Below are 26,334 nucleotides of genomic sequence, written 5' to 3' on the forward strand. Positions count from 1 at the left end.
TCTTTGTTGTTCTTTTTTTTCGATCACAACACTGCACCGTAAATAGGCTAGACTCTCTCGAATACGAGATCCTTGGGACGCGATTTGTTCAGCAGACACAGGAGCGTCCTTTTGTTTCGGACAACTTAAAGAAGACTGTTCGTTTTTTACAATTTTGCATCTCGACAGGTGACACGGACGACACGGAGGAAGGAATTCAGGTGCGGGGTAAAAAAAAAGGCGGATTATCGGATTATCGTTGGCGCCGAGGCCCGCCAGTGGAATTCATACAAAGGACAAAAAAGAGACTTGCAGAGAAAATCAAAACATGATACAAAACACACGATTCGTCATGAAAACACCTGATAAATGGTTCGAACAGGCCACCGCGCTCGCCCAAACCTGTTTGCCCTGTTTTAACCGGATCTCTACTTCTCCAGTTGCTTTTCTCTTGGATATGGATAAGTACTAATACCCCAGTCACACGACCGTAAAGGAACCTTTAGCTAAGGGACCTTTATTCTCTGCGGCCAATCAATTAACGGTCTTCTGCGCGTGGCGTGTGATCATGACCCAAGAGCACGGGCTGATTCGTCGATAGCAAAGGGACCTATCTTAAAGATACCTTTATGTTGACCGTGTGAATGGGGTATTAGACCTCTTTTGGTCGCGTAAGTTGTGCCACTGGTGAAAGAACAGTAATTAACCACCGCGCCGCGTCCGAAAGTAAGCAAATCGCTTTGCACCGCTATGGCGCGCGCGATGTGAACATACCGGGCATCCTCCCATCCCGGGTATTCCGTGACATTCACGTGCTGCTCAGTGGCGCCCTTCAGCATGGTTCTCGCCGCGAATAAGCAGTCTATCGACAGCAAAATAATAAATACCCGCTCAGTTACGTTCTACCCCTTGACCGAGATCTGTGCACTGACTGTCTCACGCATTCCCTAAGCATTTCTGATGCTTCCAAACTCGAACCAGGTGGACACTGTCATGAAATCCATGAGAGGCCACGAGCCCCACGAAATCTTCGGGCCTCCTGGCTGGGTTCTTGTCTCGAAACTTGTCACTGTGCACCGGCCGCAGTCCAGTCTTTCTTGCCACGATGCCCACAAAGACGTCGTCGAAACGATACTGCCGCGTGTACCGGGCCACCTGGTAGAGTTCCCTGAGCGCAGGCATCGAAACCAAGTACAAACAACCGACCGCGAACGGAGGGTACCGGCTGTAGGGATATTCGGACAAGGACACGTACCACTTGCTCCAGTGGGCCCTGTACGGTGGGTCGTCGTCGTAGACATAGCCCACCAAGTGCCGATCTTTCGGGTTCATTGAGTCTCGGACGAATTGGGCTAGGTTCTTCACGGATACGTAAGTGTCGTCGTCTACAAAAAAGATCCACTGGACGTCGGAACAGTGCTCCAGAACCCAACGGAAGGAAAGCATCGTCTTGATGGTGTTGTTGTAGTAGGCGTCGATGAAGTCCGCCTGTACGAGGTCACCGTGAAGGGCATGCTCGGCGTCCAAGGCTCTCTGTGCGGTTTTGTCATTTGCTTTCACACCAACCATAAACACGCGTCGGAGGTCCACGTCCTCGAAGCGGCCTTCTTGTCCCCAGGTCTGGCGGATCGTGTCTCGACGTGACTGGTGGGCTACGGCAGACTTGACGACGATCAGTACGGACGTCCGGTTTCCAGGAACGTGACACTTGAGTTCGTTGCTGATCTTGAAGACGTACCGCTCGTAGTGGTTCTGAACTCTGTAGGCCGCGGGTTCTCTGCCCGTTCCGAGCAGCCGCAGGAGGTGTTTGGCATCGATTTCTGGGGGATACGAGTAGTCCGAGTAGGGCGTCTCTTGCAAGCGTTCGAAGACGCCGGATTTGTCTAGGAGCGTCAACAGGAAGAAGCTTGTGAGCCATAATAATACCGTCTGTCGGGGGATGACGGTCTTCCAATAGGCCATTCAAAACGCCTCGGTAATTGATCCCGGGCGTCTTTTTGCTCTGGAAATTGCAAAAGCATGAAACCAAATCAACATCGCGTAGGTTGCAGGGGCTTACGTCGAGGTACAAACGCCAATCACGGTACATATATTATTATCGGTGTTTTGTACGCCCCGGGTGAAAAACACTTTAGTGGGGTCGGAACAGAGTGGCCTAAAAAGGGAACAATCACCTCACAGACGTTTCGGACCCTTCCAGTAAAAGTTGATCGGGGGAGAGAAGTCCTCCCCAATCTCCGAAACACTTCCGATGTTCCTGGTCCAATTCGAGTAACTTGGCACAGGTCATAGGAAGCACGACAGGGAACACGTATATTCACGTAAAGTAAGTCAAACTCGACCGAGAGCAGCGTTTGATTTACTGGGGGAGGGGGGAAATATATGGATTTCCTTTATTATAAACAACGGAGCTATCATTGCCTGTGGCTGCTGCGACATTAATTTATTTTGAAAGTAAATGTAGGTGGTGAATTTTTTTTAGTAGAAAATCTAAGAAAGAACTTGTCCTAATAAGGATCTAACTATAAAAATATGGAAGGTAAAACAATAGAGATAGACAGGAAGGTTAATTAACCTTGGTAATAAAAACTTCCACGTAATGGTCCCAATGGGAGTTCTGAGCACATCGAGGTTCTGTCTTTGACTTTATTGCTGAAGCTCACTTACTCTCAGCCTTAGTTCAACTATTTTGTGTCCCACTGTGTTTAACTATTTTGGTCCCCCTCGCATTTTTTCAGTTATTTACTACCTTTATATTTTTATTCAAGTACTTCACTGTCTTATCGGACACGTTGTGCATAGACTGCTGCATATTGTCAACGGTTCGTTCGACTGAAAAAGGGCTATCCGCCTTTCTTTCTTTTTTTTTCGCAGGTATTACGTCTAATATTTTCGTTATTTATGCCAAATTTTTCTCCATATCTTTTCAACTTTGTTATGTCCTTAGTCGAGCTTCTTTTCTTTTTTTTTCTTTTTTTTACACGCGGGACATTGCCACAATCCTCATGTTTCTTCGGTCATTTAATTTCTAGAGTTATTCTAAACCCACACAATATTATGTATTGTAATAGACTGGAAGATCTTACGCCGCGTCCTGTCCAGAACTTCCTTCGTTTTGTACCTGTCTTTTGGCTTATGCGGGTTCGTCTGCTTCTCTGCTTCTTGCACAGCGGCTGCCATGGTGCCAGAACGCAGAGTTCTCATTGGCTGATTGAAAAAAAAAATATATATATATATAGTGGGTAGACGTTAAGGCATCTAGCATTGAGGTCTACCCGTCATCCTTCCAATCAAAGCCAATCAGAGCTCGGTATAGTTCTGAAGTCCTCGCAACTCCTTCGCAAGGAACAAACGACTTGCTCTCCTCATTATCCAGTGTCGAGTAACCAACTAGCCGAACTTACCATGTTAACTATACGTTTATTAGAATGTTCTAATAGGGCAGCCGAACAGCAATGAAAATATTCTAATAATCACTTGTGAATATAGACCCTTTTTTTGCAAACGCCACCAGGCGGTGCTTCAGTCGTTGACGTCCCAGATGACTTTCAGTTCGTAAAAATAATCTGCAAAGCCCACCTTAGCACCGCTGCTTGAAACGTCGATGAAACATTTAACCACCAAATCTCCAGGTGAATGACAAAAAAAAAAAGAAGAAGCGCGAAATCTGGTATATATATATATATATATATTTAATTAACTTTATATTTTAAGACGTTAAGGGGCAACCCCGCTTCATTTCTGTTTTTGAGAAAAACAACGCAATCCTCTTCAGCATCACATAAGAAGACCACATGTCAAATATTACGACCTAGTTCAAACTTTGCAACACGTCAGGTTGCCGAAATCGACTGACTCGAGCGGCTGAGCTGAGGCGCGACCAACAGCGCAATCAAGGCTCCGGCGTGGGCGCAGCCAACATTGAGCTAAACGTCATCACCATTGCTCCCTTTCGCTTGCCTCTACTTCTCCGGGCGAGCGTAGCAGATGACGTCAGCAACGTTTCCTCTCGGCGCTCAGCGATGTCCACGTAATTGGCGTGACGCACCTGCGCAGCACGCTTTTTGAAAGCCGTCCGGCCGTCCCGCTGTGGTCCCGCCGTAGAGTCATTGTAATTTATGCTAGAGGTTCAACTGCCGCGAGTGTCTATGCGACATCCGGGATGCAAATCGAAGCAGACAGCCACCAGTCTACTTTTGCGGTTCTCCTGTGAATTCCTATGGGAAAAAACGCGCGGCATTTTGTCTCTTCGCCGGAAAATAACATAGGCAACTTTTGTTGTTTGGGTCGTACCAAATAGTATGCACTTTTGCTATAGCGATGTAAGCGTGTAATTTCTTTAAATACAGCATTTTTCGTGACCACTGAACGATGTTTAAATTCGCTATATTTCAGGCCCAAACTCCGTTTCATAGCAGGTATGAAAAAACAAGCGACAATTCTAAGTACAATCGAAAGGAACTTAAAATGTGTTCAGCATCGCCAGCGTTCTCGTGGAGCTTGCATATTTTGTACATCCGTCCTGTCGCTATATGCCAATGACCCCGTCATGCCTTTATGAGAGGTTAAAAAATTAAAGACGTTTACAAATCTCTGTAATGGGAAATTAGAGCGCAGCTCTTGAAGAGGAGGAGGGGAGGGGAGGGTATACCCCTCCTCCTCCTTCTCTTCCGTACCCTCTCCTCCTTCATCCCCTCCTCTCCCCTCCTCCTCCAATTCAGTTTCCCCGCTAAATTTAGCGACGTAAATGACGTCAGATGACTTGGTGTCACGTCACCTATGAACAAATTCAGTTTCTCCGCTAACTTTAGCGGGAAAATTGACGTCACGTGACCTCAACACCGTTTAAATCCCCCGCTAAATTTAGCGGGGAATTGACTGGTGTTGAGGTCACGTGACGTCAATTTTCCCGCTAAATTTAGCGCGGTTACGCCGACGCCGCGAAACACGGAAACTGGCGCGCCCTAAGAGCTGCGCTCTAAAAGCATTGGAATCGTAAATGATAAAGTGTGTGGGCTATGCAAGGTGTGTCATTTTATTACTTCCTATGTCGAGCAGCTTCTATCGGGAACCTTCCTGTTTTCGGGCTTTTCCCTATTTTCAAAGATTTCGAGCGTGCGGGTGATGTTTTAAATGCAGAACCAGCGTTTTCGCGCATATTCATGAGCAAAAAGATTAAAGAAGGGCTTATTTATTGTAAATCGGACTATATTACGTGACCTTCAATCTATATTTATCGTCTGCCCGCACAAGGAGTTACCAACCTAGTGTTACTGCGTAGTTCTTGCCATCTCTCTTGGTTTTCCACATGTCCTTCGTTCGTTTGGCACGTATACCCCTCAGGCGCAAAGCGCCGGCGGCGTGTTCGCCTTAGCAGTGTCCGGCAGTGCGCAAATGCATGTACGAAGCCGTTATGGCGCCGTCTTTAATGCCACGAATTTTAAATCATCACGCCGTAACTGACCATTTACTTCGTCTGCCTGGCTGAGAAATGTTCTTATCAACCTAGTTCGTACGAGATATTCGGGATATTTGATATTATAATTGATCGCAGGTTGAAAATGCACTCAATTTTTCTCATTTAATGCATTACGGGAAGTCAATTTCTGACTGGTTGCTGTCTGCTTCAATTTGCCGCAGCGCACTAGCGCCAGTTGAATCTCTAGCGTACGTCATAATAACTCTATATGGGTCCCGTCGTTACCGCCGTCGTCGTCTCAATGTTTATGATTATTGTCTCTCGGAGTTTCGTTCACACTATACGGACTCTCCGTTCGCAGACGTGCAGACGTTGTCGAATGTCGTAGACACCAAAACGTGGTGATGAGTGTGGTGCATACGACACCTGCGTCTTTAACACACACCAGCCCCAACCCCACCCGTCGTTGCGTAGAGGATCACGTGACATTTCGTACCACGTGATAGCCATGTTCTTGGGCGGCCCGAGGCCAATGTTGCCGGACTGAGCCGATGTTTCGACTTCGATTTCTGCTCGTTTAAAATGATATTTAGCAATATATATCCCATTCTTCGCGAAGCAAATGACGTAGTGTCTTTTACTAGTGCTTTTCAATGCGAAATCACTCATTATACCGAAATCTTCGGAATTGAGTGGTGTTGCGCTTTAAATCGTACAGCCGGAGGCCCTCGCTAAACCAGCAACTTTGCTGCCCGTGTAGCATTTATGCTTTCTAGCACCGGTGACATAAGCAAACTCGACGGGCTTGCAAAGGCGGAGCGATCGGTTAGGACGCGAGCAGCGGTTCACGTTTGTCAATTCACAAACGTGAACCGCTGCTCGCAACGAAAGCACTGCGGAAGCCAGCGAGCTCGCGCTGAAGGTGGAGCTTCTAGTCTGGTAAACGGAGTGGCCGCCACTGTTAACAGTGGCGGCCACCTCGTTTACCAGACTATAGAAGCTCCACCTTCAGCGGGAGCTCGCTGGCTTCCGCAGTGCCTTGGTTACGCTTGCCTGCGCGTTCACACGTGTGTTAGAAAAGGGCAGGAAACTCGCACTTCTAGTCTTAGCTTTAAGGCCGGTTCTCACATGCAGCGGAGCGCTGATGTAGCGCTTCTCACGTGCCGTCAGCTACTTATCGTCTGCCATGAGCAACAGTTTTGACGGTGCGATACAAAGCTGATGAACGCTCCCGTCAGCACGCGCTTAGCGCGAGGTAAGCGCTATGCTTGTAGCGCTCCGCTGCATGTGTGAACAGGCCTTAAGGGTGAACGGAGTCCTGCTGAACGCGTACTGACGCGGTAAGCTTCCAAAAGTTTTTATTTTTTTATTTATTTTTTTTGTTTTTGTTTTTGCAACGTGCATTTCGAATTATTAAGATTGCCGGTCTTAGCAGCCTATTAATCTGAGCCTGATCTGAGCCTTACCATTTCCATAATCCCCTTTCCCCCGTCACGATTGGATGACATTATCAAGAGATTCTTATGTATCCCTTTCTTTAATAAATACGTTTTCTCACTCACTCATGCGCTCTAAGCATCGCCCTCAAATATGGCGTCCAGTTCGAAGCAAGTGCACGAGTGGAGTAGCATGTGTAATAGAAAAACTGGATGGTTTATTTGGGAACACTTATTAAAACGTACATTGGTACAAACTTTGAAACTTAGGTGCGAGCCGGATGCCCATCCGACCGCCTCGATGGTCTCGATAAACACAATATGGCGGATACTCAAAAAAAAAAAAGGCGTGATGTCCATCACGCTAATGCTGACGCTAACACTCGTAAAGTCTGGTCTAAAGTGCTCGCGCTTTAGACCAGACTTTACGTGCTTTCCTTCACACAGTCCAAGCTATGACGCTCATCCTAGTAAAACAGCCGATGGTGTGCATCCATAGTCACTGACAAAATGGAACGGCAGGGCATTAACGCCCCTTCGTGTATTAAAATAGCGCAAAGTGCGTCGATGCAAGAGGCACGTGCAACGTGGAGCCCTTGAGAGGATAATGGCGACACAGCGCAGCGCTGAGCTAGATTTCAGACGCCATGTTCTTTCTAGAAGTGGCGCGCGGCTCGCGTCTCGAGCCTTTTCGCAACAATGGATGGCGCCACGTTTTCCAGGATAGAAGGGCTTTACAGGGCATGTCTTTCGAGCGCCCCACCTCCAGTAGGCGCTTTCTGCTTTCCGCCGTGCTTTGGCTACGCGCGAGCGCTTGAGGAGCGCGAGACGTTCGAGCATTGTCGAAGGCAGGAAGCACGGGCTGGGAGCGCGTGCTTCCTGCCCCTCCCCGACGTTCTCATCTTGTCAGTGACGACATACAAAACTATTTTTCACTCATCATTATCTGTTCATCAATGGGATGGGAAGGCATGACCCTAGTTTTACAAAGCAAAAGTACGCTATTGTTTGTTTCTTCTCCCGCCTGTTTACATATACAGCGGAGCACTATACGAGAATAGCGCTGACCTCGTGCTAAGCGCGTGCTCACGGGAGCGTTCGCCAGCTTTGTATCGCACCGTCAAAACTGTTGCTCATGGCATACGATAAGTAGCCGATGTAACGTGAGCAGCGCTACATCGGCGCTTCGCTGCATGTGATAGCTGGGTAGCTAAACTCGTCGAGCACAACTTTGTGTGCGAAAGTTGCGGAACGCGTTAATTGGACTCTCACGACGCTGACGTCAAGCCGAGCGAGGTGTCAATCATCCAAGCTCTCTCGGTGCTCAAATTCCAGCGAGAATGTAAAACACAAAGTCGTAGCGAGTTCCATCGAAGCGCGTGCGAGCAACACCGTGGTGCCAGCCGATTGAACGGCTGCACTGATGACGTCTCGCTCGAGTGTCCCTACATCCCTACGCCGCGTTAAGCCTAGTTCACATGCAGCGATTTTGGCCCTAGAGCGGCGCGAATTCTGCCGTCGCGGCGCTCTGGCCAGCACCAGCAATTCTGCGGCACGAGCGCTGCGACGGCAGGAATCGCGCCGCTTTAAGGGCCGCCCACACTAGCGAGAAAACGCGCCCGGCGCGCCGATAAATCGGTTAAGCGGGAAGATAAAGGGCGTGTCTCTGCACGCGCTCGTGGCGCTGACTGTGCTTCGGCAACATTTTGTTACTTGCCGCGATCGGCGTGCCACGCGCGTTTTCTCGCTAGTGTGGGCGGCCCTTTAGGGCCAAAATCGCTGCATGTGAAACACGCTTTAGAGTCAATGATGCGTAGATTGTACCTAGGCGGCCGGTAAATACTCTGAACTTTCTCGTCGCAAGATCGTCGTTTATGGATGTTATTGGTGACGACAAATTGACGTTTCAGAACTTTGGGAAGGAGTTATTTGAGGCCAAAATCTTCGCTTTGGAATCGAGGCGAAGATTGAACTTTGTGATGTTGTGGAGCCGTGCGCGGTGTACGCGGGCGGCTTTATAGAGCTCATCTTCCGCCACTGTCAACAACGCCACCGGGGTCACCCACAGGCGGTTTGTGTAGAGACGTCGGTAATGTCTGAGAAATGAGGGGAAACGGGGGATAAGAAAAAAAAAAAAAAGCCCAAGAAAGGAAAATAAAAAAAATTAAAGACGTTTACAAATCTTTGTAATGCGAAATTAGAGCTCAACTCTTGAGGAGGAATAAGGGAAGGTACGGAGAGGAGGGTATGCCCCTACTCCTCCTCTCTTCCTCTCCTCCCCTCCTCCTCCCATTCAGTTTCTCCGCTAAATTTAGCAGGGAAAAGGACATCACATGACAATTTAGCGGAGAAGTGAATTGGCGTCGAAGTCACGTAGCTGGGAATTGAATTGGTGTTGAGGTCATGTGACGTCAATTTCGCGCTAAATTTAGCGGACCGGTTACGCCGACGGCGACACCCACGCCGCGAAACCCGGAAACGGGCGCCGAAGAGCTCCGCTCTAAAGAAAGAATTAAGGTACGACCAACACATGCACACGCACACGCACACACACACACACACACACAAACAAACAAATAGGAGTCTCAAGAAGGGCCGTAGAAATTGTTCGGAAGAAAGAGAGAGAGAGGAGGTGATGGGTGGTGAAGAAGGAGGATATTCCTTTTTCCTAATATTTTATTATAGCTCTCTGAAATGCTATGGTGGTTCGGGGCTGGGGCGATACCCCCCCACCCCTCCCCCTTCCACCCTTATGCCCCTTGCCCCCTCTTTCGACGCAACTCGGGAACGGGGGGGGGGGGGGGGGGGGGGGGCTAAATTCCCCCCCTCCCCATCCTCCTGTTTCGGCGACGCTGCTTAGAGAGGTGTTCCAATGAGCAATGACGAGGAACAGCACAGCCTGCAATTTTCGAAATAACGGTTCAAGAGATTCTAGGAATTAAAACGGCTCGCGTTCCATGAACTCAAGAGTGGCCATGACAGACTTTCAAGCGAAAGACTCGTGCCAGGGCACGTAGATAGTGTGCGGGCGCGTTCAGTGACGTCATTTTATAGTTGGTACCTTTGACGATGGAGTCAGGATTATCACTTGTGAACGACAAATTTGATGGTGCGTGTTCAAATCGACGATGTCAAGTTTAGTGTCCTTCCGTTCTTGAAGCATCACCTCCAATATTGGCAACCTGACATTACTTTTATTTCCTTACTTCCTTTGATAAACATACTTAATCCCAAACTGATTGATCTTCGAATGTCTACCATAAAATGATTTTATTTCGCCGATGAATGGACAACTGCCCGGAGGCGAAATTCGCCCGAAAGTGGACAACGGTAGTCGGCTGGTTGTGATCTAGCCACGTCGGGCTACACTTTGGCCAGAGATAAATCAAAAGAACAGCAGGGACGCTTTTTAGTAAATTCTGCTTTATCGGCGGAAATAAGAACGATAGCAGAATATCAACTTCGACGGTGTTGATTTTAAAATGCAATTCCCAAACATCCATCCTGCTTTTTAGAGACCATCAAACATGACGGTCGCAGCTGATAATCTTTGTTGTGACGTCACACGTATGAGCCACGGTCGTCTCCGCGCGCTCTCTAGTGCTGCTCTTGTTCGGTGCCTAGGAGGCGTAGGGATTTTTCGTCCCCTCAACGAAAAACGTCACGAAGACAGACGGATCTGCGGGTTTGTGAGAAAAGAAAACTTCGCAGCAATCTTTCGGCTCCTCCCCCCACTATGTCATAACACAAAGAATATTTTTGTTGACGAGTTTAGCGACCCAGGTCTTTAAGCAAATTTCGTAATGCTTGGGAGAATATGAGCTTAGCGCAGAATCTGAGGAACGGTTCTATACTATTTTCAATACGGGGAAACGCAGCCTAGAAGTACGAAACTAAGACTACCGATTTGAGATATGGGATGCCAGTAGTTACCAGGAAACCCACCTTGTAGAATGAAGATCAATGCCGAAGAGGTAGGTTTAGCGTACCCAGGGCTTGAGGCTGTCGCTGTGCACAACTCGCTGACAACCTAGAGCGAATAGACATAAACGGGACGTTAAAAAAAAAAAAAAATAAAGTGGCCTCTCCTCGCTTAGAACAGACGTTATATAGAGATAGATTTTGAGGTATATATCGTAGAACAGGTGCTCAAAGCGGAAAACAGGATATAAAAACACGTTATTCAGCCCGTTTTTTTTTTTTTTCCTACGTCTCAGGGTTACCATGGATATAAAAACGCGTTTGTTTGTGTGTTTGTTTTCAGAATATTTTGTGCAGATATTAGAGATATGTTTCAGTGGAAAATTGGAATTATTGACTTTATGGGAACATCCCCCCCATAAGCGAGTTTGACGAGTGACGTAGGCAGTGCGTGCTTTTTATGCGACAGAATTAGCAATAAAAGCATAGCCTTACTACGATGAGCATCCGTTAGAGTGAGCTTATTTTTTCTTCATCAATTTAGGAGTTACCGATGACTCTGGCTGAAATCAGCTTGTGCCGTCTCCTCATAACAACAGGAAACTCGCAGTCATTAATGTCGGGGAAGATGGCGCTGCTTAGACGATTTACAAATCTACAAAAAGAACAACAAAAAATGACGAACGGACGGACATGAATCAACTTCATGGTAAATCACTGATCTCCACTATAGGGGGCTGGATGGTGCATAGCTGCTCTTCGAGCCTGGCGCAAGTGTAGCCACCGGGAATTCGATGCTTTTCCCGGAAGTTGGGAGTGTGCTGGACTTCCTAGTGCATTTAGTGGATATTTTTGCCCATGCTTTTTTGTGTCTTCGGTTGGGTTTTAATACTCCCGTTCTGAATTAAATCCCAAGAATAAGGCATTTAAACGTGGGACATACACACACTTGATCAACTAGAATCTCGAGGTGTTCACATGGAATTACTTCCTAGGAAACTTCTCGGGTCCGCATGCGCTGTTACTCCGCAACAGGCCCGTAGCTCTCAAGTTTTGAGCTGCGCTCCAGGCGAGCGAAATAGAATATTTGGACCGCGTTTCGAACATGGGTCAATACGCTTCCCCACTACAGTTCTTTACGCTCCGTTCCATTCTAAGTGCCAGCGTAGCAGAGGCTACAGAAGCGAGCAGCGAGCTTTCAGCGTCCCTGTCAAGCACGCGCGCTCGTGCAGTGCGAGCATCGTTCAGGGGTACGTGCGTTTGCGAGTAGCTTCGGCTTCGCTATCACGTAAAGTGAAATATACGTGCTCGTGCAAGCTATGAAAGAATGCAAAGATGAAAGGAATGTTTAATGGAACGCTGCGGCCGCGAGCTGCGTATTTTTTTTTTTTTTAGACGTTTTGTTATTGCGCATCTACAAATGCTGACAGATGCTTGTATTCGAACGTAGCACGTGCAAAGTCGAACGTTACAGAGCCACCTGGATGGCGCAGCCAGCATAACATGGTCGCGTCTTGGGTAAGTATTCCGAAGGCGCTCATGCCCCCTGCCCCCAGAGCAACCGGTCTACAGGCAGGCTCTCTTGGAATGACAAGAAAAAATCCAGCGCCCTGAGCACTGTTCGATCCAGCAATCGGAAGAGTTGAAAAGCCTGTCAAAGCACTCACTTCCGGGACAAGCCGCTAACTTCCGGTGGCTTCATACCTGTCTGCTCAATGCGCTCAATGCGACATCCAGCCCCCTGAGGTGGAAAGCAATGCGGTAAATCAACCGTGTTGCCACGCGGCAGTCATACTTGTCTCGCGCCCATTTCTGTGCTCTCCTAACATTTCTCCATGACCATATATGTTGCGGAGCGCGCTGAGGAGTTTTTATTTTATTAACGCAGAAAATGTTAGGGGCTGTACATCGTGCGAAAGGCATTACGCTGGAACGTGACGAAAAAGCGTTGCACGTGGGGCAAGGCAACATGAAGAGTACAAAGCCAATGGCGGGCAACGGCTAAACCAACCAAGCGCAGTGAACACGGCATGATACTGCGTTTTTTTTTTTATGTGCCTCATTGGTATAGCCGGTGATGGCAGATTTTAAAGACTTGGGCTAGGTGGCGCCAGCTACCGCCCTTTACAAAGGGCGGTAGCTGGCGCCGCTGATCTCCAGAGCCGTATATGCAAAGAGTTTGGTCATTGGGAGGTGTGGGCAGAGCCAGGGCGTGCGGCAGACTCGGAAAGAGGGCTTGGCATGCTCTCTTGACCAACCAGAAGCCGAAAAGAATCCCCTAGCGGTGGTAGCGAGAAACCGTTCCGATCGAAAGTCTTATGTTCGTATATGGTTTTAATAAGTGCGTAAGAGTGAAGTGTAGTAGCTCGTTGTGGTTGAAAATAGGGTGCACGTGTTGTTTTGATCATGATCATGCAGAAAGATGTAAGAAACGAATGCGCCGCTCAACTTTGTTTTGCGCGGACCGAGTGTGACCGCTCGGACGGCAGATTCACGGCCCTCGGCGTTTGGCGTACGGATTATGTCGATCGTTCCGCTAGTCGCACTCTTCCACCATCATTTTGGATGAGCGTGATTGAAACATCACTTGTACCATATTTTCAGCCATCGAGAGTTACTCCAATGCAGTTATCAGGTTTGCTTCTCGCGACCACCGCCAGGGTATTATTTCCGGCTTCTGGTTGGTCAGATTCGAATTTCTGAAGATGCCCTGGAACACGCCCAGCCCGCTTTCGGCCCAATGGCGCCTCCTCATTTGTCTCCTATTCACCACATTCGGTGGGAGTTGATACCACGAGGGCGCCACAGTATTTGGTGCCCCAGTAGACTTCCGGTAGTATATTTATTTATTCTTCAGCAACGCACAGCGGTCGGGTAAGAAGAGTCTCCGTCAGAGAAGTTTCTGTATTAGGTTTGTAAGAACATTAGTGCATTGTACAAAGTAGTGCAAATAACAAAAGGATGAGAGACAAATGGAAAGAAGAGGAAAACCGGAAGCGCGCAGGGGTCCGCCGATAGGGGGTGGTAGTGAGCTTGTTTGCAAACAAACATCGGTGAATACTTCCCAACGAATGGGCAAACTCGGCTGGATCGCGGATCGGGAGCCCGTCGGTGTCGCCACCGGCGGCCATTGCTTGACACCAGGCAATACAGGCAAGTCTATGGGAGAAACGCACTAAAGCAAGAATATGGAAGCACGTACGCTGTGCTCGGAGGCGAGCATTTTATGGTGTGCTGCGATCCTTATGTCGGGTGTTTGGAGATCGAATCGGTATTTGTCAAACGTTCGGTCGCCGAATAAAAAAAATCAAACGTACCGGAGCACCTACGGCTGAGCTGGCAAGCTTGCTCTCGTAGTGGGTTAAACAAAGGAACTTGCCCTCTATAAGACCGTCCTCGGGGAAGCCCAGACGTTGATGAATGACAAAGAAGTTCCATCTCGACAACGGCTTTCCTAGAGTGAGCGAATTCCGCGTAGCAATGCCTTCGAGCTTGTCGTCTGCTAAACCCAACTCAACGAAACCGCCACCGAATCCGCGGTAACTCTAGGTAACTCGAACATTGAGCTGCACTATAGCGGAGTCACTATCGACCACAAAATATTTATATATAAGAATTGCGAGGGCTGCCAGTTTTAACGTATGTACGCAAGCTATTTGACGGGCTTATCGAAAAGCATCCAAGAAGTTTCAGTGCCGACAACAACTTAGAAACGGGGGGAAACGGCACTTCTTCTCGTTCTTCCCATAGAGTCCCATGCATCGGCTGGTATCAATCAATGGCCGCCGGTGGCGACACTCGGCCCCAGCCAGGGGGGTAAAGGTGGTGAGGAGGAGTGGCAAATCCCGCGCGCCGACATCCTGGGTCCCGAGTGAAAGATCGTGAAAGAGAGCGACAGAACACGAGAGAAAGAAACCAATGTTGCCAGCTGAAGGACGACAGTCGCAATGGTAATCGCGAAGACTGAAAACTCTCAGCAATATAAACAGTGATAATTTAACGTTGCAAACTAAATTCTGAGCTATTCTAAAGCTTATAAAAAGTAGTATACTCATTACGCTGCATTAAATTCCCTTCTGTCGAAATCTCGAAAAACTTGAGTTGCGCGGTTTCGTATTTCCTGACGCGGCCACTCGCACCCGGAAATACGAAACTAAACCAGATAACCGAAGCAGGTTATCTGGTTTAGTTTAGTGTTGGCGGGAGGCCGTACAACTGCGTGCTATGCAAAAAGAAAACTTCGAAAGGAACGCGAATACCTTTCCACCGGTAAGTTCGTGGATTGGTGAAGTTCATGACACTGCTCTGATGATATATTTGTGAAATCAAAGGCAGTTGGTAACCATGTGGGACCCCGAGGGTCTGCCTGCATACTCCGCCGCTTGCGGCAGCCAGAATGCATGGGAAAATGGCGGACCTTTTCCTCAAGAGTTAGTATGTATGATCTCTATGGCCCCAGCTGCCGAGGCCGCGGTCCGCGATCCAGCCTATCTACAATAGAGATCAGTGGGTAGATCGTCCGATCGAAACCGGAAGTACTTAAGGACGATTAAACCGCTAGTTATTTGTACCCCTTTCCTCATAGATGGCGCGGAAATTTTCGGAACAAACGAGTTGCATGCTCCCAGCTGCGCGAGCAGGTCGGGCGCTCGAGGTGGGCTCGGGCCACGGGCTGTTCGCCGCCGATCTCGAGCTAGATCTTCTTCGCTCTGCGTCCGCCGCTGCCGAAAGCGGCCAAAGAGCGGCCAGTACATACGTAGATTACAGTGGCTTACAAAACGTAGAATAAGCTCCGATTTCCAAATGGACTCGACATTCTATCCATGTTCGAAATTATCGAAAGCACAGGGTGCGGCGTTGCGGCCGTTTGGACCACCACAATTAACACGCAAACGTCGTTTTTCAAAAAAATAAAAGTTATTTTAGAGCTTATTTTAAAGCTAGAAAACAAAAAAGAAATAAAGTGGGGGTTTTGCACCGCCTATCTCCTATATCGGCCTGCTGTTCGTCTGAATACTGGTTTGCAAACCCGCCCCCATGATGTGTGACGTACGTAAAGCCCATCTATCCTGGGAAAAGTGGCGCCAATAATTTTTGTGAAAATGTTCGAGACACGTACCGCGCGCCAGTTCTGGGAAGGACTAAAGCCACTAAATGAGCTGCGCTTAGACTATCGCCACTCTGTTCCCCAACATTGTTGTGGGCGCCGACATTTTGGTGCTTGTGCACAGTAGACGCAACTGCCGATCGTCATGATTCAAAAGCGCGACTTCCTCAGCATTATGTTCGGTGTTAGGAAGCTCATGTAATATTGCTTTTATCTGTCGTGAACTGTTTAAACATTTTTTGAGGGCGGAAAAGCGTTTCCGGTGATTTTAGATACTCTTAACACAACTGGCAACTATGATTTTAAGCCACATAATGAACAAGTGTCGTTACCCTGAAGCGTGACTTATTTAGTCGCAGTATAGAAGAACATGGCGTCTGAAATCTAGCTCAGTGCTGCTCTTCCGCCATGATTTTCCCTAGTGCCGCTAAATAAGCTACGCTTCAGAGTAACGACACTTGTCCATATTGTGGCTTAATATCGTGGCTGCCAGTTATCTGAAAATTTATCTGAAATCACAGGAAACGTTTTTACGTCCTCCACAAATGTTTAAACGCTTCGCGACAGAACAAAGCAATATTACATGAGCTTTCTAACACCGAATCAAATGCCGAGGAAGCCGCACTTTTGATTCATGACGATCGGCAGTTGCGTCTGCTCTGTACAAGCACCAAGATGGCGGCGCCCACAGCAGTATTGGGGAACAGAGTGCCGACCCTAAGGATAGCTCATTTAGTGCGAGGTCCACACCTCTGCGCGGCGAGGTTCACACATCTGCGCGGCGAGTCAAAAGCGACAAGAAGCAACCGTTTCCCACCCGCGAACTGTACCAAGGAGTTCTCTGTCCAAGCAAGTAGCGCGTCTCTACTGCTCATCCACAATCGCACGCCAAGTGCACAGCCGCTCACAACATTGGCGACGGGTATGGCAAGAAAGAACACTTTCTGTCTGTCTGCCTGTCAGCCATGTCGCGCTGTCAGCCATGTCGCGCTCCAGCTATCCTCGTAAATCTTATAGTTGAAGGCGCTACCGGGCAAGTGCAGACTAAATTCGTCTGATAAAATTCACGCTTACAAGTACCGACAACCATTGTTGTGAAAACGCGCAAGACACGTGCGAGCAGCGGGTGCTCCGCCGCCATTCGCTGCCAAGGGCCGCTCATTTCAGTACCGCGCGGACAGCTGCTTCGAAGGGCCACTCGAGACACGGGCCTCGTGCACTGGCGAATTTGAAGCCACTTGCAAGACAAACTCAAACACATCGAAGGGCTTTAGTCGAGCCAGATAAAGAGGGGACGGTGGCCAAGTGCAATAAAGGAAAAAAAAAAGTGAAAGCCGTTTACAAATCCCTGTAACGCCGAATTGGAGCGCAGCTCTTGAGGAGGAGTAAGGAAGGGTACTGAGAGGGGTCACGTCACCTGTGGGTAGTCACGTGACACCGGGGGGGGGGGGGGGGTCACGTGATCTCGGGGGAGGGGGGGGGGGTCACGTGACCTCGGGGGGGTCACGTGACCCCCCCCCCCCCGGTTACGCCGACGCCGACGCCGCTCAGGCTGGAAACGGGCCCCTAAGAGCTGCGCTCTAAAAAAGAATCGGTGGCCGAGTGGGCTAGAGCACAGCAGGTCGGAGCACGTGGAGCGAAAACTCGCGCTGTATAACTCAGGAATGCTGGGCTCAATCCCCGCCTGTTGTGTAATTAGACTTTATATACATTATTTACATAGCAAGCGTAGTGGTCCATAGCCGACCTGGCTTGGCTGGATCCACGATAGTCTGTTCCAGAGCTCTAGCAGCGCTCATGCCCCGCTTCGTGGCAGTCCTCATAGTTGCCAGCACATAACATCCCTCCCCCCTAGGTCGAGTCGTCCCCAGCGACAACGTTGGCGTTGTCGCTGGGGACGACTCGACCGATCTTGCGCGGGCGCAGAAGTTGGCAACACTGCTTGGTGCCTCGGTTCTGAAGCCCGTTTCAATCTGGATGAGCATCGTACCGGAGTGCGGTCGTGTATCACTACTGCGTGATTCACGTTAAAGACCCCAGGCTACCGGTTGTACGGCACTGGCTGAATTGCTCATCTACAGCTGGGAGGCAAGTCGCCCGTTGAGGCATACTATGTTCTAGGCTGTATAAACATGCACACACCCCAATTTGTTTCCAGACAGATAAAGTAGCACTGCTTCATTCCATCGTGACATAGTAAGATCAGTGTTTATAGAGGTGCTCATAACACACAATAGCATAGTGAACTCCCGAGGTTATTTAGGAAGACACTCAAGTTATTTAGAAGTTCCTTTCATTTTGCCTAAAAATTAGAAAGGTGAAGAGAAAAAAAAATAACGTTCGCCTCACCTTTGATAGGAACGTATTTTCTACCTAGTGATGGCCCGTTTGGTTTTCTTAGTAATCCGCAAAACGGGGAGTGTTGAATTTACAAAAAAAAATTGTTTCGGGTGCCAAAACACGAACGTCAAAATTTAATTTAAAAAAAAAAATATATATATATATATATATTGCAATTGTTCAAAATAATAGAAATCATGCTTCTTTTTCTTTGTTTTTCATATCCACTAGCCACCAAACAAGGTCTACAGAAATGAAAATATCTAAATAATGTTTCATAAAATATATGTTGTTCGGAATAAGTATTTTAGCCTTCCTTGCAACTCATTCAACTATTTTTTAATACCTATTAGTAGGGTGCCTTCATGTGCGCTTTGCTTAGGGTGGAGACACTTGACCATTTCGTCCCACACTTTTATATTTATTTTTTCTTCAGAAGTGCGTGAAACAGCGTGTCCCGGCACGCGTCTGTGGCGCTGATTGTGCTATGGCGACATCTTGTTGTCGTCGATTTATTTGTATTTTACCCGTGAGCGCGTGCTGTCGGCATCGGGTACTACAAAGGGTGGCATCACTCTAAACAGAAGGTCATTGAGGCACCCTACGTCAGCTCATCGCCGAACCTGTGGATGCGATGCCGAGCTCACCAGCATAACCGTCCTTCATAGGAACAAGAGCTCCTTCGCGCGTGAAGTGCTGGAGGCCTTGGCCATCGAAGAAAAAGGAGAAGATTACGGTCTGCCACACCCCGTTGAATACTAGGCTAAAAGGTTTTTATAAGTTTTTATTCTGCCGTTAGACGAAAAAAAAAAGAAAGAAAAAAAGGGCCAAGGCCGGGAAGAAGACAAAGTAAAATTCAGTTGATAGTCAGCGTTGTCTTCGTCCAGTTCTTTCCTTCGTGTCCTTGTTTTTTCGTGTTCAGCTGACCTGATTGCCAACAAAAGGTTCTCACCTTGGGTTGATGATCTGCAGGACCAGCGTTGAAACCGACCGACGGCTGACGGCCGTGGACGCGAGTAGCTAAACAGCGTAGGGACATAGTCCGGGTGTGCCTTGTCTAACGCCGGCTTCCCTGCAATCGAAGAGATGTGATCATCGCCGCACTTCGCATACCTGTAATAAAATGGGCGCTACATAGTCTGGACAGCTGACTCGGCTTCCAGTTCTTCGAGGGGTCGGACTTGTCAACTCTCCTGACGGCACGAATCCAGGCTGCCCGCTTAACGGGATGAAGCTTAGCACACGGGAAGCGAAAAAAGCTAGTTCCACAACCCGGGCGATAATAGTTCCGACAGCCGAGGGCTACACAGTTCACCGGCATGATTCCGGTGCACGTCGTAATCTAGAACGGGCGTCGTCAGTACGATGACTCGTGTTCACCTTGTTCGCAACATCAAAACTTGAGTCTCGATGGTCTCCAAGGCGCGCAAAGGCGAGAAAAGCAAGATGGCGGATTGTTTAGAACTAGATACTCTCGAACCCATGCGCATCAAATACTCCGCGCATGCGCACCGCGTATTTCTACAAAAGGTCCATTGTGCAGGGATTCCACAGTTCGCAACAGAGGTCAAACTTTCGAAAAAGGTTCATTGAGCTTGCCAGAAGCACTCTTCGTAGCTTGAGCGTTACATGTGACTCCTGTTTTATGTTTTGCACTCCCGTACACTGAAGGAATACTTCCTCCGGACGTCCACTTCCGCTACCGAATAAGATGACATGATCAGGTAAGGAGAAGCTCAAAGATTACTCCCCGTCGAAGAGGGGATAAAGACACAAATGGTTGTTGTTTATTTTGCCCTAGTTTCATAGTACGACAATTAGAAATAACCAACACCAATAAGCCTCAAGCAAAGGACACAATCAACCTCCGCCCCTGCCCGTTTCGATCTGGATGAGCGTCGTACCGGCGTGCGGTCGTGTATTACTACTCCGTGGAGCGCGTTAAAGACCCCAGGCAAGTGGTTGCACTGCACTGGATATATTGCTCGTCTACAGCTCAGAGACAACTCGCTGGTTGAGGCAGACTAACTTTAGGTTGTATAAACATACACACGAACACAAATGAAGCACGCACACCAAGGTACCTTTGACATGCTTGCTGTCTCACGGTGCTTTTGAAGTAAGCACGAGCGATTGTAAGCCTGCCAAAGATACATCCGCGTGCGTGATTCATTTGCTTGACGCGTGTCGGTGTTGGTTGTTTCTATTAGTCACTCTCGTTGGACTTGGGCATGAGCATAGCGATCCCGCAACTGCCCAGAGCGGCAGTACAAACGAGGGCTTGCACCATTATTTCGAAGCATGCTCTATCATCATCAACATCGTAAACTTTAATATTTGAAAAGTGAAAGAACCTGGCGGTCCCTGGTCGGTGCCCTTAGTCCAGGGCTCCGTTGGACGCCCTAATTCGGCGGGCTCGCTCAACCAGTCGCTGCCGGTCACCGAGCTTTGTGCCGGATAGGGCCGCCTCCACGGAGGAAAAAGTGAGGGAATGAAGGGGATGATTCCCTCACTGGGGGAGGGGGGGGGGGGGATTTTAAGATGGAGTGGTACACGCTGGTACAGCCTGTACCAGCAGCAGTACACCGTGGCCGCGGTAGGCAGTGGTAACGCTCTTAGGCAGTGGTAACGCTGTTGCGATTGAGAGCGTTTGGGTGTGTTTGATTGCGCTGTGACTGCGAAAAACCAGGACATCCCTGCTTTGTACGTCACGTGCCAAGATACTGTCATGGTCGTTGCCGGACAGAGAGTGAAGGGGAAAAAGAGGACGGAAGGGAAGAAAATAGAGGACGAGGGGCTCGTGAGAGAGAGCGGCACGCAGGGCTCGGGACAGTCGAAGTCGAATCGCAGACTATCCGGGACGAGCACCATCGACCTCCGTCGGGGTTCCCAGGCTCCGAGAGGCGAAACATCGGCTGAGACTTGAGCATACAGCAACGACCTCCGTCGGGGTGCCCAGACCCCGAGAGATACGATTGCGCTGCTTCCAAGCGCTCGAGGCGCCGGCCCGTACGAGGTCGACTCAGCTGCGCGGAAAGCAACCGGCGACAACAATCTGAACCTTCAAGCCCCGGACTCCGTCCGACTCGCTGACCACCCGGCTGCCCAAGTGACTGACTGCTCGACCCGAACGACTGACCGACTGCCATCCGACACTCTGACCACCCGACCACCTCGCTGACTGCCCGACTGCCTGCTCCCTCAACCAATCAACGACGTGCGCGTTCAAGTAAAACTTTTGTGCACTAATAACTCTAACGTAATTAGCACTGTACATATTCTTTTTATTCAATCTCCTTTTGTTGCCCAGTGAAAGCTTATATAACGAATCCAAATTGTCTCCGTGTGATTACTTAACACCTCTCAATCACAACTGCCGTGTACTGTGTGCGTGCCGTGTATTGTGTGCGTGTTCGCCACGCACAGCGAACCCGACCTTTGGTCCAGGCAACGACGCGCGGGCTGCTGCAACCGGAGACGCCGGCGAGGGAGAGCGAGCCCCGGTGAAGAACGTGACGCCTGCGCGAAAGAACAGACTGGGCGCGATCGCAGACTGGAAAAGACGTTGTCAACCGAATGTAATCTATCAGTTAAATAAATATATATCCTGCATTACCCTAAAATTACCGGTACACAACAATGGCGACGAGGATGGGATCTATGCAACAAAGACGGATATAAACAACTGAGCGACATCGGAACAAAGGAGACAGCGGTAACGTGAGTGATGCCCCATCTCAAACCTAAAGAATGCCTCACATCGGGAAAATTGAAGAATTCGATCAGAAATCGGAATCATGGCCTTCGTACATCGAAAGGATCGAAGTGTTCTTCTCTGCGAACGGCATTCCGGAATCAAAGCGAGCCGATGTTCTTCTCTCTATCGTTGGACGAGAAATGTACGGACTGATACGGAACTTGGCAGCACCTGCTAAACCAAGCACCAAGACGTACGTACAGATCGTTCAACTAGTGCAGAACCACATCGACCCGACGCCCAATGAAACGGTCGAACGCTATAAATTTCATCACCGGAGGCAGCTGGAATCCGAAACCATTGCAGACTACGTAGCTGCGCTCAAACAGCTTTCACTGCAATGCAACTTCGGTGTTTCCCTCAACGACCGCCTTCGAGACAAGCTCATTGACGGCATCAAGGACGGAAACATTCTCGAAAAGCTGCTGGCTGAACCGACGCTGACATTCAAGGCAGCGGTGGATCTTGCCACTTCGATGGAGGTAGCCATGAAGGATGCGAAGGAAATAAGGAGCGAGACCAAAATCCAACAAGATGTCAATCGCTTGGTGCAAGGGCGGAAAAACAAGACGTCACTTCCGAAAAAGGCCAGCGAAGAAAAAGGAAAATCTCGCACAAGCAGGACCCCATGTCATCGCTGCGGCAAAACCAATCACGACCCTGAAAACTGCTTTGCAAGGAACAAGACTTGTAAAAAAATGCGGAAGAACAGGACACTTCCAATTGGTCTGTCGCGACAGGAAACCAGATACACAAGACTCAAGAAAAAAGGACAAGCCAAATTTCACCAACCATGTCACTACACAGAGCTCGGGAGACGAATCTCCGTTTTATTTCATCGACTCAAGCTACCCGAAACCCATCACAGTGTAAGCGAGCGCCATTCTGTACTGGCTCTTTTATTTTATTTCGCCGAGCGCATTCCAAGCAGGCGCCATTGTGTTTTGCCTTTTTCTTTTATTTTGCTGGGCGCAAGGTTCAGTTCTCAGAAGATTGTGATTTATTTGAACTACTCGGCGCCGGGAATCTCGCACGTGGATGCCCGTGCCATGAAGGCGCGACTGGCTGGCGTCGGGCAGGATGCGGATCGGGTTACAGCCTTGGGCGAGACCAAGCTGCTCAAGAAAACTTCGGCAGTCTAACAGCGGGACTCAAAGCGAGAGTGTGTGTGCGATGGTGGTACGCGACCACCAATAGTGTCCGTCTTGTAAACTAAAATTGTATCGAGAATATTAAATCCAGTGTTTCTTTAATTCCAAAAACTCATTTGTCAAGACCTCGTTTATTATCAAGAAGTTATTTTATTTGAAACAACCAACGATTACATATCAGAAGTGGGATTGTCAACCAACTCCTCGGAACAAAGAGCGGACCGAAGAGTGACACAAGCAATCAAGTGCGTCAGGCATCCAAACCCGTGGACCCTGGATCGACGAGTCAAGTGCGATCAGAGTCAAGTTGGAGTGACCCACAGTGTGACAGGTGGGCGACGTGTGTGTGAGTGCCTGCGATTGGGGGCTTCCCACTGTGCGGAACTCAAGGTTCAGGTACTGTCGGATTTTTCATCTCCCTGTGGAACTCTTTATCAACAGAGTTTTCATCTTGCGTATGAGATGTAGTGTATTATGCTGTGGCTTTATATTGTTTGTGCGAGCGTGTGTGTTGGGTGTAATTACATGTATACAGCTCAACGCTTCACCATGAACCAGGAAACGTCGGGAGCGTCTCCGAGCCAGGCGGATTCGCCTGAAGTTGCTCACTTTATGGGGGACGGGTTTTCTTTGCACGAGCTCTTGGGAATGATTCGAGAAAAGGATCGTTTGTTAACGGACCTCTTGGGACGACTTGCCCTTTCGGCGCGGTCAGGCACAGCGGACGTGAGCGGCGTGCCGACGTTCCAGGTGATGCCTGACCTCAGTAAGAACATATCCAATTTCGACGGAGGCGAGGACGCAGCAGCAGCGCGAGACTGGATGGAGAACCTAAAGAGGACGGCGACTCTTCATAAGTGGCCGACAGCTTTCCTCCTGGAAACGGCAAAATCACATCTCACAGGAGCTGCCAAAGACTGGTTACGCTCACGCCATGCAGAAATTGCGTCGTGGGAAGATCTAGAGTACCAGTTTCGACGAACACTCGTTAGCCAGACCCGAGCAGCGGAACGCTGGAGAAGAATGCAACACCGCGTCCAGCAGCAAAACGAGAGCACGATTGCCTACTTCCATTCGAAGATTCGTCTTTGTGGAGAGGAAAACCTCGACTTCTGCGATACTCGCGAGCAAGTACTCACCGGCTTGCGTTCGCGACAACTGTGCACCATGTTAATGGGGAGAACACACGAGGACGGTGATGACCTCCTACACGACATACAGGAATTCGAAAGGATCGATCGGGAGCGACAAGAGCGCTTCGGTGGACAGCGTGAAAAAGGGGCTGCTACCGGCACACAGCGAAACCGAGACCCGGGTATGACGTCTGTCAAGAAAACCATTGACGAGAGAAACAACAAGGATAAGAGATCACCAATACACAACGAAAAGGGTGAGCGTAAGTGCTACAACTGCTCACGGTTCGGTCACATTGCCTGTGACTGTCCAGAGCCAAAGCGCCCACTAAAGTGCCTGAGCTGTGGAAAAACCGGGCACACTCAGCGTCACTGCATCGAAAGAGCTCCAAGGAGTGAGACCAACGCCGTAAGCAACTCAAAAGAGAGGAGTTTCTCTGAAGTGCTCCTTAAGCAAGTCACATGGAATGGCGACAAAAAGCTCATTGGAATGATTGACACCGGAAGTTCCGGATGCCTCTTGCGCGCGTCTGCGGCGGCGCGTTGCGGTGCTGAGCTGATGAGAGACGCAACACCTCTTTATGGATTCGGTAACCAGGACGTCCCAGCAGTAAGGACAATTGGTAAATGCAAAGCAGATTTGGATATTGACGGTGTTACCGGGAAGAACATCACAATTTTGTTGTACCAGACGAGGCTGAGTCGGTCGACCTGCTCGTTGGTCGAACTTTCACCGAGCTCCCGTACGTGACCTATGCTAGGCTGGGCGGATGTCTACGCTTTTGGCACAAGAGTCAGTGCCCTTTCTCGCACCTCGAACCCTTGAGCGACGATCCCAAGTTGATTGTAAAGACAACCGAAAAATCCACCCTCCAGGCGAACGTAATAAATTGGATCACGCTGTTATCAGAATCTGATGTCACTGGCCCCGTCATTTTCAACAACTGTGGAAAAGAAATTCTTCTCGACATGAAAGACGGAGAGATTGCTGTTCCAGTTTTCCCAAGCGGAAATAACGATGTAGTCATTAAAAAGGGACAGCGTCTTGGACGTGTCACTGCGGTCGACATTGTAAACACACTCGAGGAGGACAACCAGAGAAACCGAGCGGAAGAGAGTTACGAAACCGAGAAACAAGGGGTTTTCACCACGGCAATTCGGAAGCCGATAGACAACAATCAGGTCGAAGTAGGTCCGTCGGTGACCGAGGTGCAAAAGAATGAGCTCCTTGACCTCCTGAACGAGTATCGGGAGTGCTTCGCTACGAACTTGAGCGAGCTTGGATGCACAAATGTCCTTGAAATGGACATCCCGGAAGTGCCGGGAAGCTCACCAGTTGCGGTTCGGCCTTACCGAACAAACGTAGCCGAAAGAGAAACGATTCGCGAGATCGTCAGCGAATGGAAACGAGAGGGAATTGTGAGCGAGACGCATTCCGCTTACGCAAGTCCCGTGATCCTTGTACAGAAGAAGAACGGAGAGAAGTGTCTAGTGGTAGACTATCGCCGATTGAACGCCCAGACCGTAAAAGAAAAATACCCCCTACCAAGCATGGATGATCAACTAGAAGGACTATCCGGAGCAGTGATGTACACAGTTCTCGACCTCGCTCACGGCTACCTTCAGGTTCTCTTGACTGATGATGCGAAGAAGAAGACAGCTTTCATCACTCCGGACGAGACCGGTCAATTTGAGAGGATGATGTTTGGACTCACGAATGCTCCGTCCGTGTTCCAGCGTCTTATGAACCACGTTTTGGGGCCGCTGAGGGGAACGATCGCTATGTGCTACCTGGATGATGTGCTGATTGCAGCAAAAAATTGGGATGACACCATCACACGGCTGCGCCAAATCCTCGAAGCCTTCAGGAAGGCGAATTTAACCCTTCGCTTAAGCAATGCGCTTTCAGAAGAGACAGTGTGGATTTTCTGGGTTTTCGACTGAAGAATGGAGCGGTGCAACCCGGCGCAGTTAAGGTGCGCGCAATCACAGAATTCCCAGTCCCAGAGAACCCTCATGATGTCAGACGATTTTTGGGACTGACGAGCTTTTTTCGACGCTTCGTCCCGAAGTATGCGTTAATCGCTGAAC

At 49.1% G+C, this 26,334-nt stretch overlaps 2 protein-coding genes across 2 annotated transcripts; one reads left to right on the top strand and one right to left on the bottom strand.

Annotated features, from left to right (window-relative positions):
* Nucleotides 1-915: 915 nt before the first annotated feature.
* Nucleotides 916-1,941, bottom strand: LOC8031786 (beta-1,3-galactosyltransferase brn-like). The gene has a single exon (XM_002407226.3). The coding sequence runs from the start codon at nucleotides 1,939-1,941 to the stop codon at nucleotides 916-918; it is 1,026 nt and encodes a 341-aa protein (XP_002407270.3).
* A 21,415-nt stretch (nucleotides 1,942-23,356) lies between these two features.
* Nucleotides 23,357-25,321, top strand: LOC120846931. The gene has a single exon (XM_040218838.3). It carries the CDS (start codon nucleotides 23,585-23,587, stop codon nucleotides 24,992-24,994), a length of 1,410 nt encoding a protein of 469 aa, XP_040074772.1. The 5' UTR covers nucleotides 23,357-23,584; the 3' UTR covers nucleotides 24,995-25,321.
* The last annotated feature ends 1,013 nt before the right edge of the window (nucleotides 25,322-26,334 follow it).

This window comes from Ixodes scapularis, unplaced genomic scaffold (assembly GCF_016920785.2).
Source record: "Ixodes scapularis isolate PalLabHiFi unplaced genomic scaffold, ASM1692078v2 PGA_scaffold8__174_contigs__length_109621045, whole genome shotgun sequence".
Lineage (NCBI taxonomy): Eukaryota > Metazoa > Arthropoda > Arachnida > Ixodida > Ixodidae > Ixodes > Ixodes scapularis.